This window comes from Eretmochelys imbricata, chromosome 4 (assembly GCF_965152235.1).
Source record: "Eretmochelys imbricata isolate rEreImb1 chromosome 4, rEreImb1.hap1, whole genome shotgun sequence".
NCBI lineage: Eukaryota > Metazoa > Chordata > Testudines > Cheloniidae > Eretmochelys > Eretmochelys imbricata.
In genome coordinates, this window is record NC_135575.1 from 35,076,905 (window position 1) to 35,097,218 (window position 20,314).

The 20,314-nt window shown below is 44.4% G+C and overlaps 1 protein-coding gene across 1 annotated transcript; it reads left to right on the top strand.

The window, feature by feature from the left end:
* Positions 1-2,073: 2,073 nt before the first annotated feature.
* CYP2U1 (cytochrome P450 family 2 subfamily U member 1) lies at positions 2,074-20,091 on the top strand. The gene is made up of 5 exons (XM_077815115.1): positions 2,074-2,537; positions 10,596-11,231; positions 15,490-15,651; positions 17,553-17,720; positions 18,255-20,091. The coding sequence occupies exons 1-5, from the start codon at positions 2,126-2,128 to the stop codon at positions 18,431-18,433; spliced, it is 1,557 nt and encodes a 518-aa protein (XP_077671241.1). The 5' UTR covers positions 2,074-2,125; the 3' UTR covers positions 18,434-20,091.
* The last annotated feature ends 223 nt before the right edge of the window (positions 20,092-20,314 follow it).

Genomic DNA, 20,314 nt, shown 5'->3' on the forward strand with positions numbered 1-20,314 from the left:
AGAAAATCAATGGCTTAAGACAGACTCCATGCTATCAGATTGACCAATGAAATGAAAAAGAGGATCAATTCTTATTAAACAATTAGTGAAACTGAGCAGAAACGAAGGACTTCTTCCTTTTTAATAGTTTGGCAGCATTCTGAGTTGTGCAAATCATTCATAATAAAAACAAGTGAACCATCGTGGCCTTGGCTGAGTTTTGGACATTGTCCTAACTACTGCTCAGGCATCCTGGCCTCTTCTTCATTAACAACATAGGAGATCTTTCCTGTTTCTGCATCCCGATATGGTTTGGGGGCTATAGCTCGAGTTTGAAGGTCTAATGTTACTACAAACTTGCAAACTGTTCTTGTGAGATGGAAAACTCACCAATTCAGCTGATTTAATGAGAATTCTACACTCATGAATAGTGCAACCTACTTGAAGTCCAGCAGTTCTCACAAGATTTCAGTTCTGTGCCAGAATCTCATGGAAATGGAAGTTCTTGTGAGATTTTGGTTACATGTGAACTAGAGCGGAAACATACAATTTTAGTTGTAGATCCAACCCAGAACCAAAACAGCAGGGACAGGTTCATACCTGGGAAGTTGAATCAAAACCTCCTCCTGAAATTTGAAATAGGTTGGACTTCAAATTGTGGTTTTGGCCCATCTCATATTACTTGTGGCCTTTGACATCAAACACACTAGAGGGTGTGTGTGTGCAAGGGGAATTTTGTAAAATCATACTTGAAAAACACAAAAAAGTTAACCAGTGATATTACTTGGTGAAATGTTGCACCTGTGTATGACAAATCTTGTCACAACTGGCTGATATTTGTAGTTCATGCCTATAGTTTATGGCATCATAGACGATAGTGTGGATAGGCCCAGAAATGCACAGTTCCAGTGCCAATAGAAGCTTGTTGTGGGTGCAGGGTGGTGCTCTAGATGGGGAGCAGGGGCAGTAGGAGCAGAGGGGAAGGTTGGGGTGTTGGGGATCGGAGAGGGAAGGGGTGGTGCTCAGTGAGGAGCATTAAAGACACTCAGTGTGGGGGGGAGATATTGCAACCTATTCCCCATGCCCATCCCAGATGTGATAACCAGTCCTGCCCCTCTGGGTCCTGCTCTTGCCTCTATCCCACCTTGCACCAACTGTGTGCAGTTCACAGGCAGTGACAGAGGGGCAGAAACATGGATCAGTCGTCCCCCCCCGGCCCTATATTTCCACTGCAGAGGCGCTAGCCCCCATTCCTCCCACCTCTGGTTTTGCTGTTCCTCAAACTATGTCTGTCTTTGGGACATTGTCATCAGTGGTGGCCCACCAGAGCTTCACGGTGATTCAGCACAGCACATAAGTGCTTTGGTAAATAGGGATGGACTGAGGCACATGCTTAAGGTTGATGTGCTTAATTTATTCCTTTAAAAGGGATTTAAAGTGAAAGAAACTAAGGCTTCTTTACTTCTGAATAAGAGCATCCACACAGGGGGCTGATGCACTTTAGCTAATGCACTTTAAATTCGTGTCTTTAGTTAATCTGGTTTAATGTTCCTGAGTGTCTCTGAGCAGAGGTACCCCCAGACTGTTATGCTGGTTTTAATTATTAGCACACCAAGGTGCCACGGGAGTGGGTGGGGTCCAGAGAAAAATGAAAGCGGATATTTACTGACCCTATTTATAGACAGTCCCATTGCCAAATATCTGAATATCTAGGAGTCGCTGAATGGATTAGACAGGTGCCAAGTTCCTCCTTCCCCCTCTGCCTGCCACCACCCTGGGCAGGAACTGCAAAGCAACGGTTGGGGGCGGGGACCATAATTCAACCAGAGCCTTGCGCTGCTTTATTTGCTCTCTTCCCACCGCCGATCTCTTTGCGGGGCTGGGGGCCGCTGCTGCTGCAAGGGGCCACTGAGCGGAGGCAGGTCTAAGGAGAAGCCTGGGGGCGGGGGTCTGGGGACGTCACGCGGCCCGCTGCGGAGCGGAGTCGGGGACTCTCCCCGGCTTCTGGGACGAGTGGCGACGGCCAGAGCTCCGCCCGCAGCCGGAGGCGGCCAACCCCCGGACGCGAGGCGGGCGGGGCGCTGGCTGGCTGGCTGTAGCCGCGCCTCGGGGAGGTAGCGGCGCGCGGCGGCGCTCCCGGGGCTGGATGGCCTGGGGGGGGCTGGCGGGCTGGCCCTGGCCGCCCCGGGACCCCGTCTGCTGCGCGCTGCTGGCGGCCGCCGGGCTCTTCCTGGGGCTCTACTGGCTGCTGAGCCGCCCGCCCCGGGGGCTCCCGCCGGGCCCCAGACCCTGGCCGCTGGTGGGCAACTTCGGCTTCGCGCTGCTGCCCGGGCCGCTGCGGAAGAAGTGGCAGGGGGGCTCCCGGACGCTCTCCCCGCACCTGCTCCTGACCGGCCTGGCCAAGGTCTACGGCAGCGTCTTCAGCATCTTCGTGGGCAGCCGCCCCATGATCGTGCTCAGCGACTTCGAGGCGGTGCGGGAGGCGCTGGTCAGCCAGGCCGAGGTGTTCAGCGACCGGCCCAGCATCCCCATCGTGGCCATCCTCACCAAGAAGAAGGGTGAGCGCAGGGCCTGGGGGAGCAGCCCAGCGAGCCCTCCCGCCCGGCTCGGCCACTGTCCTGGCGCCGGACGGCTGGGGCTGCAGATCCAGGGGTGCCTCCCCTTGCATTGCACGGGGGTCCCTGCAGGAGGAAAATGTGGGCTCCCTTCGAGGTGGAGCGTCCTCTCCAGGCAGGTCTTCCCAACCCGGCCTTGTGGGAGGGGGTGCCAAGAAAGGGGCAAACCTCACCTCTCCAAACAGGAAAGCCCCTAGCCCTGGTAATGGAGCCTAAAGGGGTGGCCGGATGGATTTCTTATCCTCACAACAAAAAAGGTTTGAGACACAGTGCGGGGAAGAGATTGGTTTTTATTTCCTGGCCCCAGTCAGTTGACATGGGTCAGATGATTAAAGGTCCCATGGCAGCCAGGGTCAATAGCCACTGACTGTGATGGCTGTTGTCACTTCCCTTCCCCCATGTACGCCGGTACAAACAAGCATAAGACAAAATGTGTTGGGGTGTAGGGTGTATCCCAAGGAACTGGCTTGCTTACCTTTCCCAAAAGTCTTAGGCCCTGCTTGCAGGGAGGAAGTATGGTGTCGCAGAGGCCTCATCTACACTCAAAGTTGAGTCAACCCAGCCACGTCACTCAGGGCTGTGAAAAATCCACATCCCTGAGTGACGTAGTGAAGTTGGCCTAGCCCCTGGGGTAGACAGTGCTAGGTCGACGGAAGAATTCTTCTTTTGACCTAGCTACTGCCTCTTGGGGAGGTGGATTAACTAAGCCGACTGGAGAACCCCTCTTGTCATTGCAATGAGTGTCTACAATGAGCGCTATAGCAATGCTGCTTTAGTGTTTAAAGTGCAGACAAGCTCTAAGTCACTGAATCGGGCCTTAGGATATCTGGGTTCAATGATCAGATCTACCACAGACTTCCTACAAGGCTTGGGCAAGACTCTCTCCCTCTTTATTCCCCATCTTTAAAATTGGGAGAACAGTATTTATGTATGTAACGGGGGAGGTAGTACAGTAAATTCATTACTTTTTTGCAAGATGTTTGGATACGACAGTGATGGGTTGGGACCTACATAGATAAAAGTTGGATAGAAATTAGTTATATTTAGGCCTGGTCTATGCTAGAAAATTAGGTTGGCTTTTCTACCTTAGTTGAGTGAAATATCCACACCTCTGGGCACCATAGTTAAACCAACCTAAGTACCCCTGTAGACAGCGCTAGGTTGACAGAAGAATTCTTCCATTGACTTAGCTACTGCCTCTCAGGGAGATGAATTACCTATGCCATCGGCAAGCTCTGCAGTGGTATGGCTGCAACCGTACAGCTGTCTCTCTCTAGCATTTAAACTGTACACAAGCCCTTAGTGGGGATGAATGAGAAGAACAGGGACTGTTTTGTATTATTAGTCAAGTGTCCAAGACTTGATATATTTAGTTCTAGATCAGTGCTAGAATATCACTACCATTCTGAGGGGCCAATGACCTCTAATCTGTCCCATGTCCATCATGCTGGTATCTTGAGTGTACATCAATTACATGAAATAAGTGGTTTCCTGACAGGGGGGGTGAGAGTTCTTAGGCTTTGGCACATCTTACTTTTGGGAAATCTAGGTTATAGAGGGGGAGTTTTGTATTTTGTCCTGACTGTGGCATGTTCTGCAATCCAATCCAGACATGGAGCTCCATGTCTGAGGGCTGGCTTCTGCGAGCTCTTCCCTGTCTCTTGTGAATTTCATCCATTGATGTTTTTCATTGTTTCTAATGAGTATAATAGATTTGGTGGCTCTTGATCTCTGAAGTAGTCCAGGTGTGGCCCCACTGAGGGCTTTAAATGTCAAGGCCAGAAGTTTGAATTTGGTCTGTATCTCGGGGAGCCAGTGAAATGTGCAAAGTCTCAAGGTGACGTGGTTGTGTGGGCTAGAAAGCAAGTTGCTGCATTTTTAACCAGCTGTTGATTTTATCAGACTTTAAGTTCTGATGCCTTGTGAACCAGGGCTGAAAAATTCACTGGACTCCTAGTAACCAGATGTGAAAGGTTGGGGCAGGAATGCTAAAGGCCTATGGTAGCATCTTTTCTCCTCTTTGGACCTCTTGGTTGCTATGTATACTTGAGGGGTAACTATCAACTGTCCCTCCCATGGAAAATTTTGGCTGCTGTTAGGATAGAGAGTGTCTGTCGCTCTCCCAGCCTCCGTTTGTTGGGTCCTCTCATGAATAACTTCAGTGCCTGCCTCTGCTGCTGTCTGTAGCTTTCTTGAGCAGCAGCGGTGGATAGAAAATGGAGTGATCTTTGACCATTTCACTGCAACCCACCAAGTTCTGAATAGAAGCTCTGAAACTAACTGTTTCTGTTAGCCCATATGTACACTACACTAACATTTTTCTTCACGTTTTCCACCAGTAAACTGCCAGAGCTCAGCTACACCCGTGGCAGCAATGTGGGGCATTAATGTAGACTGGCAGCTTCTGGCAACCTCTGTTTTAACCACCACATCATCCAGACCTGCTCTGAGTGTTAGACAAGGTGGTGATAAAAGCACCAGCAGCAAGTCCATCCTAGCATTCGCACCATTGCTGTGGCCACTGAAGCTGCACCAGTGGCTATGCAATGATGAGAAGGCTGATGAGAAATGCTAGTGGAAACAAGGCCTACAGGTACAGCTGTTAGTTTTTTGTCAACAAGGTGAGATGAGGTCTGTGTTGTGTCCTCTGCAGTTTTTCTGCTACAAAACGAAGGCTGGACCATAGCTCTTTAATACTACCATACACCTTAATTCAATAGGATAGCTGGTGTATTTGGGGAAAATCTGGGCAGGTAACCCATAATAAATACTTCTATAGGGCACATCCCTATATATCATCCCTAATGCCTCACTCTCCATGCTTCTCCTGTAATCCAATCCAAATTTTTTAACAAAGAGCCTACATTTTCAGTTGAATGTAACTACTGTATTTGTCCTATTTACATTACCATAAAGAGTTACATTTTTATTTCATAAACAAATACATGATGCAAATTGCCTGGAAAGTAAACATGATACATGTATTGTTTTTTGTAATGCACATTCCCCATAGACAAATGCCACCAAAAAGTAACAATTCTCTTGCTTCTCTGTGTATTGATATAATTGATCTTAGATAAAGTTAATCCTGAAACCATAAATAAGTTAATTAAGTTCATCATCTCGTCTAAAAACTTGTTGTGGTGACTATTACAACTTCATTTCTGGATTTAACCCAGAAGTCATGTTGACATAATTTAAAGTACATAGATTTGTGTTTTATGGGAGGTCACCAGACTCTGTGACAGTATTTGAAATTCTGACCCCCCACTGAACAAAGGTTTTGATACATATTCTTAGCTTGCGATGATGCCTTTAGTCTCTGTATTCCAGATAAATAAAGGCAATTTAAGGTCGTGACCCTGCAGTCTGGCCCACATGGGTGGACCACTATTAAAGCCACTGGGGCTCCACACAGAGAGCCTAAGCCTGCCCCCCCCCCCAGTGGTCCCCCCGGGACTCCTTGCCCATCCACACACACCCCGGCCCGGGAACACTGCCAACCTCATCCAACCCCTCCTCTCATTCCTGACTGCCCTGCCGGATCCCTGCCCCATCCAACCACCCCTTCTCCCTGACCGCCTGCACTGGGTCAGGTCGCGGCTCAGCAGCTGCGCTGCCTGGCAAGAGCTTGCAGCCCGGCCCCACCACCCAGAGCATTGCGCCGGTGGCACAGTGAGCTGAGGCTGCGGGGGAGGGGAACAGCAGAGGAGGGGCAGGGTGCTAGCCTTCTGGGCCAGGAGCTCAGGGGCCAGGCAGGAGGGTCCCACAGGCCAGATGTGGCCCACAGGCTGTAGTTTGCCCACTGTTGTAGTAATTGTTGGAAGACATCTTGGATAACTCAGAAATATATACTGGGAGATTTCTGAGCCCATAGCTGAACGGTTGTATGGGTTTCTGCCATAAGTGGTAGGCCTTGCCTATAGATGTGGAGGTTTCTTGGTTCGGGCTTTTTGGCCAAAAAACCCAACGTCTCACTGATATAACTCCAACAGTGGTAGCAATGGTGTGAACTCTAGCATTATGAACATAGAAGCCTAATAAGACTGTCTAATTCTCGTTGCTTGATGCATTTTTATGGCTTCTTCAAATTCTTCCTTGTATACACCCATTCCTGGGTACACTTGGCTCTCGGCTCATGTACAGAGCAAGTGCTGTTTTCCCTAGCTGCTTTTTTCAGTGATCTTCTGTTAATAAACAAAAGTGCTGAATCACTCCTCTTTATTGTTACCTGGCACTCAGCCAATGGGTTCAGGTTTCTTCTCTGATCTCTGTTGTTGTTCTAACCTAGTGCTATTTTAATCTGTTTCTCCATCTCTGTTAGTTTTTGCCTATAGTAAGCTAGTTGTCAGTGCTTCCAAATGAGCTGGGATTTTTGTGTTTTTGATGATCTCATATGACAGTCTTCTCTGTGGAACGATGTCTGAAAAAACTTTTTACACTAGAACCTCGGAGTTATGAACACTTTGGGAATGGAGGTTGTGCGTAACTGAACAAAACGTTACTGTATTCTTTCAAAAGTTTACAACTGAACATTGACTTCATACAGCTTTGAAACTTTACTATGCAAAAGAAAAATGCTGTTTTCCCTTCATTTTTTTAGTAGCTTACATTTAATACGTTTACTATATTAGCTTTTTTTATTTTATTTTGTTTTGTTTTGTCTCTGCTACTGCCTGATTGCATACTTCCAGTTCCAAATGAGGTGTATGGTTGACTGGTCAGTTCCTAACTCTGAGGTTCTACTATAATATGAAATTGGGACAGTCTCAGTTCGCCAGATCAGCTTTTAATGCATAAATTGAAGGGAGTTTGCTCCCTTAAAAGATTATGAGACTGTCTTCACCTGTGGATGGTATTCATGTCCTCAAACTACTCTTTCCCCCGCCCCTCTTCTGGAGTCAGGAAAAGGTTGTGCTGAATTGTGGTTTGGTTTTGTTGTCGTACTTGCTTTAGGCCAAGATAGAAGTGTTCTGTTTCACTGGAATGATTAATACGTTCTTGGTCGATTTCAGTATCAGATGTGCCTTAGTTTTTCACCTGTCCTAGTTGATGTTACTGCTGCTACCTAGAAACACTGCCCTGGGGAGGGTAATCTGACAAGCTAAGAAAACCAACAAAAACAAAAAGTGTTCTGTACAGAGAATGTATTGCTGAGAAGCTGTCCTTCAAGGCATATTTATAGGAGACAAAATGAGGTTCATTTGAACACCTGTTCACTCAGTTGGTATAGTACAGTGACTTTTTTCTTAATCAAGTACTGATCATAATACTTTGCTTACTTCAAGATCTTTGGAACTAAACAATGAGTTCAGATTTTTCAGCCTAATGCAGTCACTTTAATAGATAGTTCAGTCAGAAAATCTAATCATGAAGACCACATACCAATCTTCATTTTGCCCTTTCATATCTCTTAGATTGTCCTGAGTCTGAATAGTTTACATTCTCTTGGCATATACTATTCTTGGTACATTATTATACCCACTCTTTTAAATAACTTTTCTGGATTTATTTTAGGGTTATAACTCATTTTATGTTTAGAGTTTCGACTGTTAGGTCCTTTTATCAAAATGTGGATGCCTATCCAGTATCCAGAAGACATACCTTTCTGTTACCAATTTCTGATGGCCACTGAGTTTCTCTCTTGTGTTTATATATCTGGACATTTGTTAAATTAGGTATTAAACTCTTATCAAAGTGCCTTTCACAAATCAATTAATTTTTAAAAAAAATCTTTGAAACTTAACATTAATAGTGAGACATGTGGTTGTCATGTAGCTTTTGTGAAACAAGCTGCTCTTTCTAAGAAAACATAATGTGAATTCACCATAAGTAGCACTAAAATATTGTTTCTTGCTCTGGTGGCTTAAAATACTTTTCCAAGTTACTCTGAGGTTTAGATTGATTTGGTTAAGTCACTGTAGATAGCTGGTTTTTTGTTTTGTTTATATCAGAGGTGGGCAAACTACGGCCCGCAGGCCACATCCGGCCCATGGGACCGTGCTTCCCAGCCCTTGAGCTCCTGACTGGGGAGGCTAGTTCCTGGCCCCTTCCCCGCTGTCCCCCCTCACCCGCAGTTACGCTGCTGCGTGGGCAGCGGGGCTGTGAGCTCCTGCTGCTCTGAGCGTCATGGTAAGGGGGCGGCAGCGGCGGTGTGCATGTGCAGCAGCGAAGGGGGTTGGGTAGAGGGTCCTGGGGGGCAGTCAGAGGACAGGGAGCAGGAGGCGGTTGGATGGGGCGGAGGTTCTGGGGCGGGGTGGTCGGGGGGCCTTTCGGGGGTGGGGGTGTGGATAGGGGACAGGGAGCAGGGGGGTTGCATGCGGGTAGGGTCCCGGGGGAGGGGGTGGTCAGGGGACAAGGAGTTGGCGGGGTTGGATGGGTTGGAGGTTCTGAGGGGGAGCAGGAAGTGGGTGGGGTGAATAGGGCATGGGGGCCAGGCTGTTTGGGGAGCACAGCCTTCCCTACCCGGCCCTCCATACAGTTTCACACCCTGATGTGGCCCTCGGGCCAAAACGTTTGCCCACCCCTGGTTTATATAGTTAGTACTATAAATGTGTACAGCGTCTGTTGTCAAATCCAACAAGATGTATCTATTTGCATGTAAATTAATATTTATAGTTGACTCCAAAGAAGCCCATGAACAAAAAAAAGTTTAAAGTATTGACTCGGGGTAGATTTCATAATAAGAAATGCCCATGGAGAGCGTGTATCTAATGTTTTGAAAACTCCCTAGTGATGCAAATCCAAGGGCATTTTTACCAAGAAGTTTTAAATACATAAAAAGAAAAGGAGTACTTGTGGCACCTTAGAGACTAACCAGTTTATTTGAGCATGAGCTTTCGTGAGCTACAGCTCACTTCATCAGATACATACCGTGGAAACTGCAGCAGACTTTATATATACACAGAGAATATGAAACAATACCTCCTCCCACCCCACTATCCTGCTGGTAATAGCTTATCTAAAGTAATCGTCAGGTTAGGCCATTTCCAGCACAAATCCAGGTTTTCTCACCTGTGTGGGGGGGTGGAGGGTGAGAAAACCTGGATTTGTGCTGGAAATGGCCTAACCTGACGATTACTTTAGATAAGCTATTACCAGCAGGATAGTGGGGTGGGAGGAGGTATTGTTTCATATTCTCTGTGTATATATAAAGTCTGCTGCAGTTTCCACGGTATGTATCTGATGAAGTGAGCTGTAGCTCACGAAAGCTCATGCTCAAATAAACTGGTTAGTCTCTAAGGTGCCACAAGTACTCCTTTTCTTTTTGCGAATACAGACTAACACGGCTGTTACTCTGAAACCTTTAAATACATAGTCACCTTCCCAGGCTGTTTGCAGCTTTTATATCCTGTTGCCTAATTGTTTCATAAAAATGTAGGGGTTAACTTGAATTTTGTCTTTGATGGGAGTTGCATGCACACAGACAGTACTGGGAGGTGTGTACCATAGAGAGAGTCGTCCCATAATGTTACAGTGCAGAACAAATTGTGTTTGAATATTTGGTTTTCTCCATCTTGCTCATGGCATTTATGTAGGAGGTCCCCCCTTTTTTTTTCTTTTCTTTTTGTTTAAAGGGTTACTGCTAACGTATGTCCAAAATTTGACATTCCTGTGAAATGCTTACAAGATGGTAAGCAATAATAATAGTTCTATAGTGCCTTCCAACTGAGGATCTCAAAACGTATTACAGACATTAATTAAGCCTGTTGAGGTAGCCATTATATCCAATTTACAGATTGGAAAACTGAGGTACAGAGTTGCCCAAGGCCATATAAGAAGTCTTAGATAGAGCTGGAACAGAGTCATCTTTCTCTGGCTGCTAGTTCTGTGCCTTGATCACATGACTCGCCTTCATTTTTGGAAAGTTCCTGATCTGGTTGTGAGGGTTTTTTTTTTTCTTTGTTTTGTTTTTGGGTGGGGGAAGTGGAATTAAATGTGTCACCTTGAGAATATAGCTGCTCAATTTGGGATTCACTTTTTTTTTTTTTCTTTTTTCAGGTGTCGTTTTTGCACCATATGGTCCAGTATGGAGGCAACAGAGGAAGTTTTCTCACTCAACTCTTCGTCATTTTGGATTAGGAAAGCATAGCCTGGAACCCAAAATCATTGAAGAACTGAAGTATGTGAAGGAAGAAATGCTAAGATACGGAAAGGATCCATTTAATCCCTTTCCCATTATCAGCAACTCTGTGTCCAATGTTATCTGTTCTATGGCCTTTGGTAGGCGCTTTGACTATGAAGACATTGAGTTTAAGACCATGCTAAGTCTCATGTCACGTGCGCTAGAGATTAGTGTAAATAGCCATGTACTTCTGGTCAATATTTGTCCTTGGCTGTATTATCTTCCCTTTGGCCCTTTCAGAGAACTGAGACAAATTGAGTTTGATGTCACAGCTTTTCTAAAGAAAATAATTGCACAGCACAGGGACACCCTGGATAGAGAAAATCCCAGAGACTTCATCGATATGTATCTCCTCCAAGTGGAAGAAGAGCGAGAGAGCAACAGTGAGAGCAGCTTTAACGAAGACTACCTGTTTTTTATCATTGGTGACCTCTTCATTGCAGGCACTGACACCACTACCAACACGTTGCTTTGGTGTCTGCTCTATATGTCTCTCCACCCAGAAACACAAGGTAAATGAGACTTTTCTAACAGTACTTATTCTACACTGGACTACAAGACTGTGTTGTTGTTTTTGTATAGGGCTGTATTTTATCAGGAAGGCAAACAGGCAAGTAACCCAAAATTTTGTTAATCTGAAATTCAAGTTATAAATAGGTATAAGTAACTTAAAGGGCTAATACTCAGTAGATCACCTCAATACCCTAGTTTTATTATATATGTAATAAAATCAAATACAAGTCCCCCCCAAAAAAAACATAAGTGCCCCAAATGGCATTAACGTTGCCTACGCAATCCCTGCCATACTGTGCATTTGCCATGTAAGTTTTCTAGATATGTATCTAAGGCAAGTATTGCAGCTAGTTGACATGTCAAACTTGGATACATTGATGTTTTGGCCAGGAACCCCCTCTCTAGGTTTCAGAGTCTGAATTCCAGCCCGAGCTGCAATATCTACTAGACAAAGAAGGTTTAAAGTACGAGGCACTGTGACGTGGCTGTAGTAAGTTTTGCCTACAACACTTCTGTCAGTGCCTCCTAATCTAGAGTAATCTTTTTAAAAAGGTCAAGGTAATAGTTTATTGGAAAATAAATCTTCTTCAGGCAAAGATTGTACAATAGGACAGCAGTTCAGCGTTTTGGAGATAAATGAGTTCGCTCAGTGCTAATTTAAAACATCATTTTATTGCCTGTTGTTAGATTGGAACAGGAACAGCCAAACACCGTATCACCTAGGGACAAACTCTTTTCTAGGGTGACCATATTTCTTAAAGTAAAAATGGGATGGTCTGGGGCTTGCCCAAGCCATTGCATTACCTGTGTTGACCTTAAGTCTTCCAGCAGCTGTCCCACAATGCCCAATACTGACCGTTCTGGTCACAATTCTGAACTCCACTGCCGAGGGCTCACAGGGAGTGGAAATCGCCCCCCTCCCCCTTAAAACCCTACAAAATTTTTAAATGCATTTTCCTGATTGTCCAGCTTGGAAGTTGGTGAGCACACCTAGCAGTTTTCCATTGTTGTGTGCAATGCCCCAGCTGACCATGCCGGCGGCATGCTCTAGACATGCTCTGTTCTGGAGCAGACAGGAGATATTGGATCTCTTGGGCCTGTGGGGAGAAAAGACATGGCAGGCACAGCTATAGACCAGCTGTAGAAATGTGGACATCTGAAAGCTGATTGCTCAGGGAATGCAGGAGAAGGGGTAGGATGGGGATCAGCAGCAGTGCCTCATGAAAGCTTGTCTCTGTCACCAACAGAAATCTGTCCAATAAAATATATTTCCTCCCCCAACTTTGTGTGTCTCATAGGAGTTGGGGTATTTTTACCACTTCGGCTAACAGAGCAATAATATGAATGAAAAGCCTTCTAAAATTCACTTCATGGGCTGGGGTTTAGAAGGTTTTTATGAGTTTCGTGTCTTTAGCTTCTTTAACCACTTACACATGCTAGTAATTTTTCTCTTTTTTGCTGTTGATTTGAACCATTTTTTGTCACTTGTTTCTGACCCCATCTTCTGTTTTGAGACGAGATGACCAGAACTGAGCATAGTATTCTAGGGGAGTGTGCAACATTTTGATTTATATAACTACACTATCTCCTTACCATATCATGCTTTATACATCATAATATTCTTCTCTGCTTTCATTTGGCCTGCCTGGGAGTCTTGCTGTGCCACCTCTTGTTCCTGACCATGAGGCTTCTTCAGCTCTTATGAGGAAGCAGCATGGTCAGGCAGTTCACAGAAGTAGCACTTGCTGGGGGCAAACTCTTCCTGTTAAGGAAGAAGCTGGGCTAGAAGGGAGGCAAGGTGAAGAGAAAGAGTTGGTTCTCGCTATCTGCTGGAAGGAGGAGCCCCACTTTTAGCTCTTGTGGGAGCTAAAGAGGGAGAGACATGGGGGAGGAGGAAGAGAGAGAGAAAGGAAAGAGACATACGTGATCAAAACTAACTGGGCTCCAGTCCTATCTGGATTCCAAAGATAAGTATATTTGTCCAGGATCTGAGGGACTTTTAAGTACTGATTTTTTTTTAATTAAGCAAAGATAATGTAGCAGTTTTGACCTGCTATTAGCTTAAAAAGTCAAGAAATCTTGCACCTTACAGTCAGCAGTGCAAACAGGGCAAAGCATCTAGGTGGTTTTATTACAGTCTCACAAACCTCTGCAGGATCTACAGACTGCACCATGGGGATACAACACTTTGGTGACATAGTGTGTATAGACAAGTGAACAATCCGGAGATGGCTCATCCTCAAAATAAAATTATTTTCTGCCCCTTGAAAAGTGTTTTCCATTGAACCACTCTGAAAATGCCAGAAGGATCAGAATCAAGGATCAGAATCTATCAAAGTGAAAAGCAACTCTGGTATCCTAAAAAGAAAAGGAGTACTTGGGGCACCTTAGAGACTAACCCATTTATTTGAGCATGAGCTTTCGTGGTTCCACGGTATGCATCCGATGAAGTGAGCTGTAGCTCACGAAAGCTCATGCTCAAATAAATGGGTTAGTCTCTAAGGTGCCACAAGTACTCCTTTTCTTTTTGCGAAGACAGACTAACACGGCTGTTACTCTGAAATCTGGTATTCTAAACAGGCAAATGGGTAACTCACTGCCATCACTGCAAAAAAGTTTTTCACTTTGTGTTCCTCATTTGAGCAGCAATTTCCTTAACAAATCCATAGATGGCAGCACGTGTCTGTTTAGCAAGTGACAATTGCTGAATCCCTTTCCCTGCCTTAGTGGTAATACACAGAACTTTTTCTTATGCTGACTGAGCAGATAATTAACCTTAAATCACAGTTGAGGAGATGGCAGGTCTAATGCTGACAGGTAGAACTGGCAAGCAAAACAACCACTACAGGCACAGGGTTTCCAGGGAAGTTGTGGATAACTAATATTAGCTATTACTTAAAATCCAAACTGTGTTATTTGGTTATTTTTTCCCCTCTGGCCTGCCCTTCATCTCTTGCTTGTCTTTTTAGGTTGAGAGTTCTTTGGGGCAGGGTCTCCATCTTCATAGTGTGGAAAGCACCTAGTGAATGCTGCTGTAGTGAGCTTAATACTATGTGAGGAGCCCTCAATGCTATGATAAATAGATTGAAAGAAGGAGCTTGCACCTTCCTCCATTACTTTGGGCTTGATATACATGAATGGGTAGGATAGAGAGTCGGCTTTCAGTTATCCTTTGGTAGGTTGGGTGAGATGGGGCAAGGAGGAAAGAGAAAGTGGGTAGAAACTCTTTCCAACACCGTGGCTGATCACAGATTTTTGTGTACTAGTAATGGGTCTGGTGTTTTTTGTTAAACTATTACCCACAACTCTGAGGAAGGCTGTGCAATTCCTGAGCCAAGGAGAGTGCTAGAGAGCCAGGACTGAGAACCGCAGACCCAAAGGGAGAGACTTTAGTTCAAGTTGATATTTGGATTTAATAAAGTAGAACCCCAGTCCATTACTACAGAGGTCTGCTGTGTATCTGAGAGGGCTATTGCTGCTACTCAGGTACTCATATACTAACTAGAGCTGGAAACCCTACAGCTATGGCTACCCCTCCATATGCCAGTAAAAGAAGGTAATCATCTTGCAGCTAAGGAAGGTGTGCCTGGTCATCCTTCCTTGATCGAAGGGCCAGGTAAGAAGGGGAGTCTCAGAATCCCACCTTTGGTACTAGATGTCATGGGGTATGCCTGTCCTGGAGCACCCCTGCTGAGCTAGTGTGGCTCTGCAGGCACTCCCTGCCTTGGTTTCATTACTCTGAGGGACATTTAAGACCTCACGCAGCCCACCCGGGTATAAAACACAATTCCCCTCTTGAGGTTGTAGTTTAGTTCCAGATTATTTTGGGTTTTAAAAGGGCTCTTTCCCTTGTCTCAGGGGTTGCACAGCCTTCCTCCTGGGGGCCTGTGGTTCTCAGTCCTGGAAGCTCGTTTCCTTTGGGAGAGGTTCTCTCTCTGTGAGCATCTACCTATAACTGAGCTCTGATGACCTTTTATTGGCCCAGGTGCTCATTAGCCAGATGGGATCTTTAATTTAGCTCCTCATGGGTAGTCTGGGCACAGACTCCCTTTAAAGGACCAGCAACTTCTGAACTCTCATTAGAAAACTCCTATGCACTTGGCTGCCTCGAAGTGAAAGTCTCTAGCTATCCTATTATCAGTACCTATAGTTTTCCTCAACTATATCATGATTGATGGTAATGTAAATATGAAAGTGCGACAGTGCCTTTGCACCTAGTTTTCATCTTTCTCTTTACTCCTCCCTTCTTTTGCATAGAAAAGGTTCATGCAGAAATTGAACTGGTCATCGGGCATGACAGAGCTCCTTCTCTCACTGACAAGACTCATATGCCCTTCACAGAGGCAACCATCATGGAGGTGCAGAGGATGACTGTGGTTGTTCCTCTTTCTGTTCCTCGAATGGCCTCAGAAACTGCTGGTAAGTGTTTGTATGTTTGTTCATTTGGGTTCTTTTTGTTTTTTTTTTATTTTGTTTTTTTACATTTTGTGGCTGAAATGTCTGATGGGACAGATGGTGAGAACTTTATGAAGATTGCAGTTATGCAGATATAGATGTAAATTCAGTGTGTAAAATGCCATCTCTTTAGAAAGAAGGGCTAGGAATGTTCATCCGATCATCCAAAGTGGTTAACTTAAGATGCCCAAGTATTTCATAATTAGAGTCCTATCTGCTGATGAACAGGAATTGCGTGAGCCTTTGTTGATAGACCCAGCCTTTGAGAACAGTAGAGAGAATCTCCGCTTTAATTTTACAAAAACAAAAAAGTCTCTAGCCCTTTTCCTGGCACAAAGAGTCTTGGAAATATTAACATGATGTAAACCGATTGCTAAGATGGAAAGGAATGTGCTGCTGGTTTTTATTTCTACAGAAAACAATAATCTCTCCAAAGTCCTCTTGTTGGTCCCTATTGTCAGGGGTGTGATGGTGGTAGACAGGAATGGGTTAACCTATGTGGGAGGTGTAGCAAAAAAATCATCTTGCAAGCCACCCAAAAGCATATCCTTCTTTAAATATTTTTTAACATCTGCTACAGTGATGCTGGCTGCTTCAAGGAGAATTCCCTCCTTTTGTCCCCCAGCAGTGTCTCAAGGTGGTCTTGGAGAGATGAACTACATAGTTCCCTTTACCTTCTGCTAGACTCTACAACAGTGTATGTGGAGGAGGAGAGCTGATGCCAAACCACTGCTGCTTTGAGTGGGATTCCTGTAGCTGTTACAGGCAGACCCTCTCCTTGCCAACGTTTGCCTTCCCCTCAGAGTCTTACGAGCTGACACTGGGTGCTCTGGCCTGGAGCTCTGACACCTCCAGCGCAAAGCCAGAAAGAATCCAACTGACCACTGAACTGGACATTAAAGGGGACATCATCCCCACCCAGTCAAATAGCTTGCAGACAGACTGCAGGACAAATTGCTGGTTGCAGTTAGCTTTTGTGGGATGGCCTGCCAGCTCTGATAAACAGCTGCCAGATAGGGGAGCCTCAGTGAATTACTAGGAACCAGAAAGGGGAAACATGATAGGCCAAGACTTACTAGACTGGAGATTGGGTAGGATTACGTGTGTGAGGATGGGGAAGGGAAGATGAAATTAATGGACATTGGGGAGAGGGCAAGGTTTTTGGAATGGATAGATTTTTGTGGGCAGGGGAATATTGTTGAAGTGGAATACATTCTGAGGAAGTCCTGTGTTCAGAATGCTGGCAGTATAGGCCTGGTCCAGTCTGTGTTCCTGTGAAACTTTTTGGGTTAGCTTAATGGTTGCAACAGTAGAAGATCTGAAATGTCTCTGCTATTCTAGATAACGGTAAATGATTTTAGTAAACTAAAGGGATTCGTGCACATCATGCAGTGTTTGCTTTGCACTGCATCACTGGTGAATTCTAGTTTTATCAGCATTAGCTAGTCATGGGAGGATCATCCCAATGTAAGGGGTTCCTCTTGTGGGACAACATCTTCTGTTCAATCTTCCTGTCTGCTGCTGGCATGTTGAGTGAGACTTTCTGGAAACATAACATGGCTGGGACTTTCCCACACTCTGATGATCCCTGACTGTTAGCATAATTTAGTATACTTGGGGCTGCTCTAAGTTGTGCTGAGAGACTAAGCTGGAGCACAGCCAGCCCAGAATCAGGGGAGCACAAGGACCATTGCACCCAGGCTTCCACCCTCTGTCCTGAGATGTGGTGGGTGTTCCTTGTCCATAGCTGAGGATCTGGGCTCTTGTTTAATTACTATAGTCCCTCTTTCATTAAGCATGAAATCTCTCACATTTGCTCCTAACAAACACCTATCAAATCTCCTGTCTCTGTTCTTGTTTTGAAGTGCTACGGGGATATACTGTTCCTAAGGGCAGTGTGATTGTGCCCAACTTGTGGTCAGTGCACAGAGATCCAAATGTATGGGAGAGACCAGATGACTTCCAACCAACAAGATTTCTGGATGAAAATGGCCAGCTAATCAAAAGAGAAACGTTCATTCCTTTTGGAATTGGTAAAATATCTAGATACAGTTGGAATGGGCTTTTTTGTTTAAAGTTTGGGGTGAGAGTTATGCTTCCGAAAAACCTTTAGCATTTGCCATTTTCTCATTTCATCATAGAAAATATTCATTTTTAAAATAAAATAAAAGTTGAACATATATGGTGCACACTGATCACTTAAGCTTTTTATGTTTTTTTTTTAAACCTCTTGGGAGTGTCCTGCAAAACACAGTAATTTAGTTCCTACCAACCCCAGCTGCCTGTTTAAATAAGTGCAACCTTCTCCCAGTAGTTTCCCCAAGATGGATCAGGTGATAGTGTTAAAGTGGTTTTACTGCCATAAAGTGTTAAGACTGTACGTGCTTCTAATGTCAAGCAATAAAACCAAATGAAATCCAAACCAAGACTCTGAATCCCAAGTTTAGAAAGTTCAGCTCTGAGTCCTTCTGTGCTTGGAACAAGATTGTAGGGAAATTGTAGGGCTGTAATTGAATGAGTCAACAGTATAAGGATCAGTAATATTTACCTTTCTAACCTCTTGTTAGGTAAACGTGTGTGCATGGGAGAGCAGCTGGCAAAAATGGAGCTGTTCTTGATGTTTGTAAATCTCATGCAAAATTTCACCTTTTTGTATCCCGAGACTGCTACAAAACCAGCCATGGAAGGAAGATTTGGCCTAACTTTAGCTCCATTTCCATTCAATATAATTGCTTTGGAGAGATGAAGAAACTTCAAAAAAGACTAAATGAAGAGATACTGTACTTAGGAAATTCAGCTTTATATTTTTATCATTCTGAGGTATGAAAACATGTTCAATAACAATGATTGGTGAACATTCCTTGATTATGAACTAGTAACTCAAGTTTAGCTGCTGAATTCCAAAAGTGACTTGATGAGAGCATGTCAGCCAATTTAATATTCTTCGTCTTTTTATTTCTTTAAGATACAGTTTACCCAATCTGCTAACGTTAATTTTGGGGCAAAGGACCAAAATAACACATGACGCTTTCAAGTATCAAGTGTCATTTTGGTCAGTATGTTCTCAAAGTGTTTTGTGTATACACTTGCCAAACAAAAGGAAGGATGTGATCAACTAATACTAAAGGAAGCATAAAATGATTTAAGGGATTTGTATGTTTGTATGAAGGAACATGGTGACTAAATGCTATGTTGCTGAAGAGTGTTAGAAATGACAAGAACAGGGATACTCAGACTAAGGCTCACAAGTGGCTCTTTAATGTTTCTCCTGCGGCTCTTTGCAGCACTAGTTGTTAAAACTGTGTGATTTAATTATTAACCAATCAGGATGCTTTTACTATGTTATTAACCAATTGTCGGTGATAAAATAATACTTGGTCAGTCATTTTGGTGTGAGAACTACATATAATAAACTATATATTTCCACATCATACTATTTAAATATGAGTGTTTTGAAACCATGAATTCACACTACTACTACTGTGGCTCTTTTGGATAATGTCAATTGCTACTTTGGTTTCTGAACCACTGAGGTCTGAGTATGACTGGACTAGACGACACTTTCTGTAACTTGAGAGGATTTTTTATTTTTTAATTTAAGTGACTTCTAATTTATAGATAGGGGCCAAACCAAAATGCCTCACTGGATCCTGGATCAGAACACTCCTGAGTATTGGGAACCTCATGAAAATTCAGGTTCACACTCCAAGGAGAACCCTATCTCATGCCGTCTCTGGGTACGTCTACACAGCCAGTAGGAGCGAGCTTTTGACCGAGTCGATAGACTCGAGCTCACGCTACTGTTCTAGAAATAGCTCTGTAGACAGAGCTTAAGTTGTGGGCTGGCATCTTCCCCCGCCCCCAGGTTTAAGAGCCTGAGCCCCAGCCTGAGTTGCAATGTTGTCATAAATATAAAGGGAAGGGTAACCACCTTACTGTATACAGTGCTATAAAATCCCTCTTGGCCAGAGGCAAAACCCTTTCACCTGTAAAGGGTTAAGAAGCTAAGGTAACCCTGCTGGCACCTGACCTAAAATGGCCAATGAGGGGACAAGATTCTTTCAAATCTGGGGGTGGGGAACAAAGGTTTTGGTCTGTCTGTCTGATGATTTTGCTGGGAATAGATCAGGAATGCAGCCTTACAACACCTGTAAAGTTAGTAAGTAATCTAGAAGTAATCTAGATAGAAAATGCGTTAGATTTTTCTTTTGTTTAATGGCTGGTAAAATAAGCTGTGCTGGAGGGAATGTATATTCCTGTTTTTGTGTCTTTTTGTAACTTAAGGTTTTGCCTAAAGGGATTCTCTATGTTTTGAATCTGATTACCCTGTAAAGTATTTACCATCCTGATTTTACAGAGGTGATTCTTTTACCTTTTCTTTAATTAAAATTCTTCTTTTAAGAACCTGATTGATTTTTCATTGTTCTTAAGATCCAAGGGTTTGGGTCTGTGTTCGCCTGTACAAATTGGTGAGGATTCTTATCGAGCCTTCCCCAGGAAAGGGGGTGTAGGGCTTGGGATATTTTGGGGGGAAGACATCTCCAAGTGGGCTCTTTCCCTGTTCTTTGTTTAACACACTTGGTGGTGGCAGCATACGGTTCAAGGACAAGGCAAAGTTTGTACCTTG

Bases quoted from the DNA above. Each gene is read 5' to 3' on its own strand.
- CYP2U1 (XM_077815115.1), top strand. From the start codon at position 2,126: ATGGCCTGGGGGGGGCTGGCGGGCTGGCCCTGGCCGCCCCGGGACCCC. The intron at 15,652-17,552 runs GTAAGTGTTTGT...CTTGTTTTGAAG, and splicing joins AATGGCCTCAGAAACTGCTG to TGCTACGGGGATATACTGTT. The intron at 17,721-18,254 runs GTAAAATATCTA...ACCTCTTGTTAG, and splicing joins GTTCATTCCTTTTGGAATTG to GTAAACGTGTGTGCATGGGA.